This window comes from Excalfactoria chinensis, chromosome 2 (assembly GCF_039878825.1).
Source record: "Excalfactoria chinensis isolate bCotChi1 chromosome 2, bCotChi1.hap2, whole genome shotgun sequence".
Lineage (NCBI taxonomy): Eukaryota > Metazoa > Chordata > Aves > Galliformes > Phasianidae > Excalfactoria > Excalfactoria chinensis.
The window spans coordinates 81,897,742-81,911,072 of NC_092826.1; the positions used below are offsets into that span (position 1 = coordinate 81,897,742).

The window sequence follows — 13,331 nt, forward strand, 5'->3', positions numbered from 1 at the left end:
GAAAATTGAAAAATAGAGGTAATCATGATGCTTCTTTTTCCATCTTGCGAGGTGTAAGAATTTTCTTCTAGTTTCTCTGAAAAGCTTAGTGCACTGGGCTTGCAATACTCATGCAATTCTGCTTTAATCCTTTGGCACCCAGCAAGCAGCTCAGCTCTGACTTTTGAGCTGCATTGACAGGTCTCACATGCAAGACCTGCTTACCCGCATAGAGAGGTTACTTACAGTCCTCACCTCCTATGGATTTGTAATAAGTCTGTGGAGCTACATGAGGATAAAGGTCCTTGAAGTATCATGTCACTCATATGTTAATGACACGTCTCTAGGTCTTTTTAATCTGACCTAGATGGTGCCAGAGCCCTGGTTTTCTCAGTGCCCAATCGACAAAGGACTTGGGTGGGAGCATGACAGCTAGCTGAGATTTAATATAAATAGGGCAGTAGCAACGGTGCTGTGGAAAGCAAGCTAAGATGCTGATAGAAATTGTCTTTTCCTGTTAGTGATAAAGAATAGCATCACGTGAATAATTTCTCAATTCAGACATCAGCATTTGTCTGCCTTGTTTCCAGGTATAATTCAGTAACTGTGAGGATTTCAACCTGCAGGGTCCATGGAGCATTGTCTGGGAGCTGACTTGTTCATGAATTAGATTTAAAATACATAAAGATTTGACTGCTTTTCACATTAAGCTGGTTTCCTCTTCATATTTGGCACCTCTGCAGTATTAAGCATAGATTTGTGTAGAGGAAAGGCATATTTTGATTCAGTGGAACTGTGAAAGGTTTTGATTTTTATTAAAATGACAGTAGCTATTTCAAGCTCTATTTTTGACAGCGTTTCTGGAAACTGTTGGATCTGTAGGCTTGATCTAGCTCTACTAATACTTCATGGTAGAGAGCAGTACTCATCTCCTAACAAGTGACTGGCACAGCTTTCCCTTATAGTAACAGGAATGGAGGGAATTATCTGGTCTCTCCTCAGTGCATCTGCAGCCTTTCTTATTTAAGCACAAGACTTGTGTCTAAGTTTCAGAAGAAGCTGTGCTCCATGAAAAAACTGTTTGCATAGTTCAGTGTCTAGCTTATGGCCTAGTAAACTGTCCTTTTGTGAGGCCTTCAAAGGCCTCTAACTCATGGCACGCAAGTATTGAAACCCTGCCCTTTGAGGATAGTAAGGGTATCTGACTTTATGTTAATGGTACATCTTGAGCACTTGAGGGACTGTTTGGACTCACAGTTAACGGAGCTAAAATTGGCTCTGAGATACCTCATGCCCATAGTGTGATGCCGAAAGCTGCTGTCTCAGAAGTGGAAATTTGCCTTTGAAGATTTAAAAACACTTTGTTAAGAGTTCTTGCTACAACCTTTGTCTTCCTGCCTTGAGAGTGCGTGACTTCACTGTAGTCAAGGGACTGTTAAACTAGGTTAGGCACAGTGAAGAGCTGAATAATTGCAGCACAGCTATCCCCATCAGTTGGTTTATCACGTTTCTTATTAAAACCAGCATATTGGACAGTCTGCATTTGGAGATGTATTCCTAACATAGGCAAGGTCTTTTTCTTTTGAACACCTAAGAAATACTCACTCTGTTCTGGAGCTATCACAAGAAAAGATGTGTGGCATCTTGTAAACCAAACCAAGAAGAGACAAGGAGAACAATTTGTTATTCATCTTTATAACAGCTCATTATTTTCTGGTTTATCTCTGTTACAGAGATCAGAGATTTGGAGGTGCAGTAGGAGGATGGAGGAATAAGGCCATTGTTATAGATCTCTCTAATTAAGAATTAATCCCGAATCATTACTCACTGGAGAGATCAGCTGTGTTTACATAAAGCACTGTGGAGAAGGCTCTAAATATAGGCAACTCCTCTCTTAACAAGCTTACCTTCCACTTAAGACAGAGGGAGTAGGAGCCAGAGAGAGGCTTTGGAAATGAGGTGTTTTGAAATGTTGAGTCACTGTACCCTTCTTCATTACAGCAGATTTCTGCACTCCTGTTTAGTGATGTGCTGGTACAGGTTGCTCTTAGTGGTGGTGGATGCCCCATCCCTAGAGTCAATCAAAGTCAGGCTGGATGAAGCTCTGAACAGTCTGATGTAGCTGTAGGTATCCCTGTTCACTGCAAGGGAGTTGGATCAGATGATCTTTACAGGTCCCTTCCAGCTCAAACAGTTCTATGATTTGCCTGTTTCCCTTCAGCAGGGATGTTCAGGCTCCTCAGGCAGGTCTGCAAGTCTTAAAACACCTATTGTGCTCCTTCACAGGAAAAGCTGTGAATAGGCACTGGGCAAACAGGCTATGAAAAGGAATACAGAGACTCTGTATAATGAAAGAATAGCTTCTGCAATGTACAGCCAGCCTGGCCAATAGTCCATAGCTGTGAAATCTGTAATAAAGCAGCTGTGTAGTCCCAGGGCTCCAGACAAATGCAAAACTGGTTGCAGGGAGGCACTGCAGGCCATTCCTGGTTGCAGTTTGGGTAATGTAAGTCAGCAGCTACCAGCTACAGAGGCCAAGTCTGAAGGGATTTATCTGAGGATCTGTGCAAATCAGTGACCATCTGCAGTGAAATTAGCCTTGGGAGGGACAATGAGGCAGCTGGAAGGGAGCTGGCTCCCTGTCCCCTCCCTGGAACCATTCAAGGCCAAGCTGGATGAAGCTTTGAGCAACCTAGTTTAGAGGTCTAGAGGGAGGTATCCCTGCCTGTAGCAGGTGGTTGAAACTAGGTGGTTTAAAAGGTCCCTTCCAACCCAAACCGTTCTGTGATTCAGTGCAGTTCCTACAAGGATATGAAGGTAGCAGAACACAAGTTTGCTCAATGCACCTGCAACTTGCCAAAATTCTTATTCACTTGTTTGTAGCAGACTGAACCAACCTATAAGGGGTAGGGAGCAATACAATCAATCCTTTTCGTTGAGTTTTGCTACTAAAGACTGATACCTGCATAGGTAGATTATCTGTATAGAGATTTGAACGCTGAAGTGCTGATTTAAATTCTGGAAAAAAATCAATATGAAGTTGTCAGACCTTACAGCAATAATTGGGCTCATTTCTCCTTAGTTCTGGTCCTCATCCTGTGCTCTCAGATACCCAGAGTGACTCTAGAAGTCAGACAGAGGTTTGACCAGACAAAGCTCTATGTAGCAAGGTCAGTTCTCTTCACAAAAGCACTAATCTGAATTGCTGTTTAGCCTTTTGACCTGGCCAGTCACCTGGGGTCTAGCTCAATTTAAAACTTGAAACCTTTTGGGGTCCTGTTTGGCTTCAGAGTGAAGCAAAGTTTCTTGTCCAGCTAAAAGAATAGTCTGTCCTTGTTCTTATGGAAACTGCTGTGCTGTTGAGAGTCCGTAAAGCAAAAAATGCTGAGAAAGCTGTGCAGACAAGGGTGTGTGATGTCAGCTCATGCTTCTACAGATCACGCTAACACCAAGCAGATCCTTCAGCCTGGGTTTCTCACGCCCTGAGTCATTTTTTGCCAAGTCTTCTAGTGATTGTTTCTTAGAGCCCCAAGTGATGAATGTTAATTTAAAAGCACTGAAGTTATCACAAGACTGAGAAGGGGGAGCTCCCAAATAATACCAAAGGGAGGGATTAGTATTATTCCATGCACAGCTTCCCTGTGACTGAACCACCAACTGAATTCAGTCAATGTGCAAAATTGGAAGGTGCTGAAATGCAACAATAAATGCATCCTCTTACAGGAGAGGAGAGAGAACAGTGCTTGTGTTCCCTGCTTCAGCCTGTCAGGTCTGCGCCTTATTACTAGTCAAGGTCTGTTGTGTTGAATGAGTTCACCTTCACTGGATTTGAAATGATTTTCATGCTAGCTGTCCTTACTAGATGGTGAAAGCACATACGTCTTTGATGAGGAGCACTGCTTGAGACCTCTGCTATTATAGAAAATATTGGATGCATTCATGCCTCCCTTCTGGTTCTGAAGGGATCCTGATTTCTGTGAGCATGTTCCTTCCTGATAAACTCTCAGAAAATAATCTGTGAGACCACATTCAGCCTCCAAGTCCCCACAGCACTTTGCTCTTGGCTGATGTGGCAGGTTTTGATCATCTGTCCGATGTTGAATGTTTCTGTTATCTGGCCATGTGATGGAAGCTTTTTAGTCAGGACAGCGGAAAAATACCATTGAATTGCCAAAATCATAAATGAGTACTAACTCTCATGTAAATAGGTTTACATTTAAATATGGGCATTTGTACAGAACAATAACCCCATCAACAGTCATGCAAATGAAAAACAATCCTTGAGCGTACTTGTGTGCTGAACAATGAGGTATGGGCATGTTTTAGCTAAGCAACTATTCAGATTCCAATCCAAGCTTGTAAACGCTGCCCTGGCAGTGGTCAGCTGTCTCCAGGGGTGGACTGGAGCTCAGAAAGGACAGCTGAAACTGGCCAAGAGCTAAGTTGAGGAGATACTCTGAAAGTCATTGCCCAATTGCTAAGTTCTTGATGTTAAATTTACTTTGCTGTTGATGGCAAATTTCCTAGTAAAACTACGCTTCAAAGAATTTTATGCTTAAATATGTGCATTTTTCACCTTTGTCAGCTGTGCTGCATTGAAGAACACTTACCTCTATGAGCATATACAAGGAGAGCAGCGTAATCCCAAGGTTATATACAATGAGGTGAGCCCTAAGAGAGAAAGGCTGCCTATTCTTCATGAACTTGTTGCCCAGCCATATGCAGAGCAGGTACGCGACAGTGAGGAAGAAGGTGGGAAGGTAAGAGTCCAAAAGGAGCCATCCTCTAACTCTGGAATCTGAAAAGAAATGCATGCAGCAAGCAATTAATGTTGTAGTAAAATACTGCTAGAATATGGCAGGTTGTATTGTAAAAAACCTGAGAGCGGATCTCTCAGAGCTCTGCTCTGCTCATGTTGAGAGCCATCCACTACTTTTTCTTCCCCTAAGTGGTATGCCAGTATAAAGAATGTGGTGAAAGCCATGAAAATAATTCCCTAATAACCTAAAGTTGCTTCTACCTCCTCATTTTAACAAGAATGAGAAAAAGAAAAGAAGAAAATAATCCTGTATGCCTTTTTATTAATGTGTTAACTTAACATTTAATTAAACCTTATCTTAACCTGTTAATGGACAGACAGCTTGAAGATGGCATCAAATATGAAGTATGCATGAAAAGTTGTCAGTTCACACATGCTATTTTAATTTTGCATTTGTTACATCCATATGAAAGTAAAGTAACTTATGCTAGAAAACATTTCCACAAAGCTTTTTAAAAAAAAAACTGTATTTAAAAAAGAAATTGCAGATGATTACTTTGATGGTTATCGAAGATATTTACTAATGTAAAAGCTTGCTTTCTCATGGTTTCTGTTCCATTTGCCTGATTCTGAAACGCAATATTAAGGTCAAATCCTGCTTGCCTTATTCACGCAAGTAATCTCATTGACAGTAAGCAGATAGTTCAGTGTATATGAGCAAAGCCTAATCTTGCATGCCAATCTGCAGGAACCATTCTGTTGCCCTATGAGCAACTGGATGTCATAAGTAAGAGAATTAGATTTTTTTCAGCAAGGAGCAACATTTAAAGTTAATTCATCACAACAACATTCTTTGGACACCTACCTAAGGAAATAACAAGGGGCATCGTGGCTGGCTTTTCAAAAAGGCTATTCTCTATCTGTACGTGAAGAAGTCAGAGAAAAACTACTGTGCAGTTCACAGTGGTTCTTTCTGCTCTCAGAAACTGCATAAAATATAGTGTGTTTTTTAAAAAGACTGACATTAGGTTAATTAAAAGGTGTTAGGTTAAAGGGAAGGTGTCTGCAATGCAATGAAGAGATGTTTTACTGTATTTTCAGCCTGTGGTGAATTTGGAAAGGACTGGTCAATGGGTGATGAGCACACCAAGTGTGCTTGAGTGTTTTAACTGTTGCACGTCACTGTTCTGCTTTGTTTTCTGTCTGGCTATTCTTTCTCCAGAAGAACATATGTAGAAGTATAAGTAAAGTGATATTTCAAATACTTATGAACATGGCTTGCTTTTTTGCTCTTTAGTCTCCCTCCGCTTCCTACCTCACTTCCATTGCAGTGGCTGTCACTGTCAGCTGTTGGATTTAAGCTCCACATGGGTTGTAAGCCCTTTTGCAGGATAGCCCTTCAGTCAGACAAAAGTTACCATAGAAGTCCAGTGCTCTTCTGGTTTTGCTTCTCCCTTATGGACTCCCACAGCACAGCTCCTCTCCCCAGCAGAGGAGGTGTATGGCTAAACCAGACATGAAAGCACAACCATGTATTGCAAAGCACCATCCTTCCTTTAAGTTGACCTTGCTTTGCTGCTTTACCAGTGTAGATAGCCTGATTTCTATCTTCAGGTCTCAGTGCCAATTTAAGATCACCTTACTATGAGAGTAAAATGCTTCCAACAACCCTCTCTAAAGTGACAAGAGGTTTGGGAAGCTCTGGAATGGGTATTTTTGAGGTAATTCTGCTCCCACGTGGCTTCTAAGCAGGACACAGAAGTCAGAGGATTGGTAAAAGTTGTATGTGTAATTATTGATCGAGTGTATATTTAAGAGCAAAAGGGTTTAACTTCTTTTTTCATCATCATTTAGGATATGAATTAAATCAGTCAAATCAGCAAGAGTGCTCTCTAGAAAGAATCTCCCCACTGGAGGATGCAATGTTTGTTTTATAAAGGTTGTTTGCCTGAAGGCCAGCTGGTATCAGATAACTAAGCAGTATGTTTGCTCAAATAGGAAAAACAATTAGAAGAGACAAGAATACAAATCAAACAGTGCCAGATCTGTCCTAATATGCCCTCAGAAAGCTAGTTTTTCCTCTGCAGTGAGTGGCCACAACCGTGTGGCCTGATCCATACAAAACCAGAACTGCTCGTGTTTAGAATCATAGAATCATAGAATTACTCAGGTTGGAAAAGACCTTGAAGATCATCAAATCCAACCGCAGCCTAACCAGTAGCCTATCTCTTAAAAAACAACCACGAAACAACACCACAACAACAAACCTCTGCTAAATCATATCCCTGAGTACCACATCCAAACGGCTCTTAAACACATCCAGGGATGGTGATTCAACCACCTCCTTGGGGAGCCCATTCCAGTACCTAACCACCCTTTCTGTAAAGAAGTTCTTTCTAATATCCAACCTAAACTTGCCCTGGCACAACTTGAGGCCGTTTCCCCTCGTCCTGTCACTTGTCACTAGTGAGAAGAGACCTGCCCCACTCTCACTGTAAGAACCTTTCAGGTACTGGAAGACGGCAATAAGGTCTCCCCTCAGCCTCCTCTTCCTCAGACTAAACAGCCCCAGCTTCCTTAGTCTCTCCTCATAGGGCTGATTCTCCAAGCCCTTAACGAGCCTCGTTGCCCTTCTCTGGACCTGCTCCAGTACCTCCATGTCCTTCTTGTGCTGAGGTGCCCAAAACTGGACACAGTACTCGAGGTGAGGCCTCACCAATGCTGAGTTCAGGGGCAGGATGACTTCCTTAGTCCTGCTCACTACACCATTCCTGATACAAGCCAGGATGCCACTGCTGGCTCATATTCAGCCGACTGTCCATCAGCACACCAAGGTCCCTTTCCGTCTGGGAGCTTTCCAGCCACACCTCCCCAAGCCTGTAGGATTGCCTGGGGTTGTTATGACCAAAATGCAGGACCCGACACTTGGCTATGTTGAAACTCATTCCGTTAACCTTGGCCCATCGATCAAGTCTATCCAGGTCCCTCTGTAGTGCCCTTCTCCCCTCAGGCAGATCAACACTCCCTCCCAGCTTAGAGTCGTCTGCAAACTTACTGAGGGTGAATATATGATGAAATATACTGATGAATATATATATATGATGAAATATACTGATGAAATATATGATGCAGCATCATATATTGTTCAGGCCAGCATGACAAGTTTGTTTATGATCTGTTCTGTTTCATTTTCAGGTGTCCAGAGAAACTGTTAAGTAAGTTTCCTTACTGATTGTTTTCCCACTTGACCTTGGTCTCTTGGAGGGTAAGATGGTTAATAGCAAAAAGCAGCCAGAGAATCCTGATCATTTTGTTTCCATGTCCTTGAATCACAAAAGAGAGGGAGGTTTTTAAGTGGTGGGAAGGCAAAGAAAGCTAGAGTATTTATATTGACTGACAGGAGGTTACTCTGTGTTCAAGCAATACAGTGTCAATGAGAGGAAGTATTATTTTAACACTGTTGAACGCATACAGCATCTGAATTTGAGACCTCGGCAGTGAATAAAACCACAGCATGAAAGTGCTGGACGACAACACAAGTAGGAGCAGGCGCACCCAAGCTGATAGTTCTGTGAATAAGCTCATTTACAGTCACTGGCCACACTGTGCCAGACCTTTGGGGTGAAATCTTGGCTCCTTTAAAATGAGTGGCAAGACTCCCAGGCTCTTTAAAACTATCAGTCTTTTATCAGTGAGGCTTAGAAACGTTTTGACTCAGGTCACTGCATAGATTTGGCCAGCTGTTGTATGAGTAGATCCAGATCTTTTCAGATGCTGAGGGTAGATGGTTCTGTAACAATGTTTTATTACTGTTTACATTCAGTTGAGTAGAGAAGGAGTGCTTATTACTATCTTTGTTAAAATGTCTATTCTTTTGCTTCTTCGACAAATTAAAAATGCAACCCTTTAACTAAATTTGGGTCCTACGATTCGATGCTGCTTTGCATAACATTAAATAATATCAGTAGAGCACAAAGGCCCTGAAAGAAGGTTGTGAGGTTTTTTTTTCTTCAGAGCAATATATCTATTTTACTGTTAATCATTTTGTCCTCTTTTATAGATAATCTGTCCAGAATAACATAAACAACACTCAATTTGTAAGAACACTTCTTATCAAGAGATGCAACTGATAAGTATGTACATGTCTTCCATTCCATGATCCAAGGGACTTGGTCCGTAAGGTCAAATGTAAATTTGATCTAAATCTGTGTACAAAGTCCAGCTGGCAGTGAAGAGAACAGGTACAAAAGAGACCTTTATCTCAATCAAATTTGAATCTTTAAGAGCACAGCCCTTGTTCTACTTGTGCAGTACCGCAGCTTGCGTTGACCTGGCAACTGCTGCTGTGAGCAGAGATTGCCTCTAGAAACTCATGCCCGGTTCTGTTTCTGGTTTGGCACTGAGTAATGATAACTATAGCCAGTGTAGTGATGCTTCTATTTCAAGAGTTACTAGCTAAAATGTAGACCACATATGGAGGATTGATTTGAAAAGAATAGAGCGCTGATGTTTCTTTTTAAGCTACCTTGTTGCTGAATGAAGTGGATAACGTATATGAAAACTTGTATGGAGAAAGAAGGGGAATGACTTATTGGTTTTGGACAACTGGGAAAACTCTCACAAGAACTCATTAGATTTTTTGTTCATGGGGCCTTTCTATCCAAATTAAAACAGTTTGTGGCTGACTGTGAATTATTTATGGGTATAAACATATTGGAGGAATCTTTCTTACTGATGAAATATATGATGCAGCATCATTATACAACCAGTTCCACATAAAAGAGCATGGTGAAGAGGCATGGAGAAACATACTATCTTCAGCATTTGTGTCTGGAGAGGGGTGGTGATGTGCTTGGCAAGTACTACAGATAATGCATAACTGAAGTACTTTAATTACTTCTGCTGCAATTCCCAAGCTGTAGTTTCTTCACTAGAAAGCTTTCTTTCAAGCTTCACATCTATGGCAGAAGGGATAGAAAACATTTTGTACTCAGCCAGACAGGAAAGAAAAGAAAAGAATATATTGGTTTTAAGAATGGCACAGTTTTCTTTCCCTTGTCCTAAATAAGCAAGAACTGTTTCAGAAGCCTAGAGACAACTACTGCAACAAAATGCAAGTATATAATCACCCATCCCCCCCCCAGCCACAATTTTGGCTTTAAATGCTATTCCTGAAATTGGACACCCTGAAAACCAGGCCTACCAGCAGCAAGATGGCCTCACAAGACCCTTCCCTGAAGGCTGGTTCTGCTGTCTAAACCCTTCTCTTGCTTTTTAGTTTAGTTGCTTGGCCCCGTTCTAATCTTAATCCTGATTTTTTTTGACACTTCCACCCTCACTTTGCAGTAACCCTTCTCTTTCTGCAGTCCTACTTCAGTATTTCTGTCCCTGGCTCCTAACTATTGTTACGGCTATTACCTGTTTCAGTCCTAAAAGAGCACCAGGCACCTCCAAGTTCTGTTAAACCAACACTACAATTATTAGGGTTATTCTCAGCCAAATTCTTTCGGAAAGAAGAACAGGAACTAGAAAGATGCATCTGTTCTTTCACACCATCTATCAGGCCAATGAAACTGCGGATGTGATCCCACAAAGTGCTAAGAGTGATTTATTGCTGCTGTGCTGAGCATCCTTCTGAACCATCCTGTTTGTTTGGTAGATGGACCAAACAATGCCTAGATTACTGATGGGTGTCAGTCCCCCCAAGAGCGGAACTTCTACTTTCAGGAAAATAATATATTAAAAAATATCAGTTTTTTAATCTATATTGAGACGTAAGGCTGAAATCTTACGATCTTTTCAGAAACAAAGGATTCCTAAAAATTAGTGAAATTTGTAAGCTTGGAAAAAAAATAAGTTTCATTTCTTCTTTCATCTGCAGTACGACACGCAGCTGGTTTTAGTTTGTGTTACAGATAATGCATCAGTCAAAACAAGAAATGAACTGGCTTTCTATAAATGCAGTGCTCTGACAGGTTTCCTACAACAGCGTTGTGTTCCTGCAAATTTCTGCTTAGTTTGTAATTGAAAAAAATATGAACTATTCAGAGAGAAAATGTTGGCTGTAGACAGTTTCCATCTATTAGAATATTTGAGTGGTTATCTGGATGGTCAAGGTTTCCCAAAAGGACTGTAGGTGGAGCAGCTTACCTCGAGGTCCAAACATATAGTCCACAAATGCATTTACTTCCCGGTCAAAAGCTTTCAGGTGCTCCTAAAAATAAATAAATACATAAAAAATAAGGATATAGGACAAAGAAAGATATAGGACATTAGAAAGAAATACCACCACCACCACCCATAATGAAAGTATATTGTATTTCTCTCTTCTCCAATTATTTTTGAAATGAATAAAACTAATTATTATTAATATATTTTTATATCGAATCTACTTTAGGCTACTTCTAAATGGAAATTAGAGGCTAACCTCTTCAGCCAATTCAATGGAGGAATGAGAACTGTGGAACTACCATTAATAAGGAAGAGCACAACAAAGACTCACAAGATCTATAACACCAGGACTGCTTTTTGCATAGGTTACTGATTTCACTGTTCTAACTCCTGATATTTCTCCTCTTATGCTGGGCTAGGATGAACAGACAGCGCATGGAAGAGCTGAAGCAGTTGAAAACTAAATCCACCTCCTTATGTGTGCACTGAAACGACCCAGTGGGGACTTGTACCAGTTCTCAGCTTTGCTTCAGTCTACCCTAATTAGGACTGGATCAATTCAATGCCAGGTTGGCTTTTCACAGGTAACCTGAAATGTGGCCCATAAGAATAAATAAGCGTACTTCTTAAAAGTCTGCCATTATTTGCTCCCCCTTTAATTACAGTTTGCTTGAGCTTTCAAGAAGGAAATTGAAAAACACATTTGTTTGGTTGCCTTATGGATTTAAAAGTTGTTAAAGACAATATTTTTGTTTATATAGCACTACTGACTTGGGGGAAAAAAACGTAGATGGAAAACGTAGATGGTTTTGTGCGAGGGGTCTGTCACCTTTCTGTTAGCACCTCTACAAAAGACCAGACTGTATTTCAAGCCTTTAGAACATGTCCTCATCAGTGCCTCTGGACAGGTTGCTCAACATAATCTACTGCATTTTTAAAGACAAGCAAATAAAATTAACCTGCACAAAAAATACACGCTCAGAGAACATACTTTCCTCTGGCAAATCACTATAATGGCCTTTATCAATGAAGGAATTCAAGCTGCAAGGCTAAAGATTAATATGTGTTTCATGATTTCCCTTCTGTTGTACGGCGTATGGCTCTGGGCATTGGCAGTGCTGGCAGTTTGGCAGGATTTAGGATAGATTGGTGGCAGACCTGTTTACCTACACCTAAAAACTCACATTAGGTTACTCAAGCAAATCAAAGCCCCCACATGGAAAGATGGAGAGGGAAAATAAAGCTAGAGATGATCATGCAACATAGACATTCCTTATGAGTTTCAATATTTTTGCAACAGAAGAGGGAATAAGGGACTATAACTCTTTTGATCCTTTGGGAGAGACTGAAGTGCAAGAACAGGAATGGGCAACAGGCTGGGGAATGTACCACAGGTCCTAGGTCCTCACAGCTGCAACTGCAAAGCCTTTGGAAGGACAATTTGACCCCAGGCATGGGATTTTCATAACCAGGGAAACTCTGAAGTTTGATATTCTAAAATTAAAGGCTCCTTCATGTTCAGAGACAGCAATACTGGGCTTTCCTAAGCCAATATGGTGAACTTCTATTCAAAATATCCTTAGAATTCATAAAATACAATTACAGATGATAACTTTGATTAAAAGACAAATAATTATTGATTAATTACTCAGTATTACATATATGCAAACATGTATAGGTTTGTGAGACTCTTTTATTAGTTGGATTTTAAATAGTTTTATGAAATAAATTTCCTACAGATGAATAAGCTGCATTGGACTACCTGGAAGCCTTCTGTGTTAGTGGTTTGTTTTTCAAGCAATAGCCTGAAATGGCATTTAGTATCTCAAGAAGTCCAGGATTATTTGTTCTTTGTTCTTACTCAGCTGTGCAGAACTTAAAACATGCTTTATACAAAAAAGAGATCTTATTTCAGGCTTCAAACAAAAACCAGAGGTAGGTGCCAGCTTCTGGAAGTGAACATGATATTAGATACAACTATGATAGAAAAAAATATATTAAGGGCACGGTGATTTCCTTTCTCTTATTGAAGTGGCATTTTTTCCTTAATTCCCTGGAGATTTCTGCTCCACAAATAGTCAGCTACTGAGCAGTACTGGAATTAATCTGAGTTTATTGGCATGTTAAAGAAATTTATTTTAGGCACCTGCACGTATTTAAATGCATGGATATTAAAGAAGTAGTGGCTGCAATAGGGGCTGAAATGAAGAAAAACAAAGACTAAGTTAAATCTCAGGACTGTGGTGTAACTTGCTTATCTTTTTATTGACTGGTGAATTTAAAATTAATCTGGAACTAAGGTGTGCAATGGGAGACAGTTCTTCATCAAAAGATGGTTTCAGACCGCCTTGTGAGCTTTTGTCATCTTTATCTCTTATAATTTCTATGTTTTAACTATAGAGGAAAAAGAAAGTTGAGCCAG

The 13,331-nt window shown here is 40.6% G+C and overlaps 1 protein-coding gene across 1 annotated transcript in view; it reads right to left on the reverse strand.

Annotated features, from left to right (window-relative positions):
• Positions 1 to 13,331, reverse strand: part of ELOVL2 (ELOVL fatty acid elongase 2) — a 37,188-nt gene that overhangs the window by 9,136 nt on the left and 14,721 nt on the right. Inside the window, exons 2-3 of the mRNA XM_072327678.1 lie at positions 10,889 to 10,952; positions 4,590 to 4,777 (exon numbers count right to left, since the gene is read on the reverse strand). Coding sequence (XP_072183779.1) covers positions 4,590 to 4,777; positions 10,889 to 10,952 — 252 coding nt within the window. The remainder of the gene's footprint in view (positions 1 to 4,589; positions 4,778 to 10,888; positions 10,953 to 13,331) is intronic.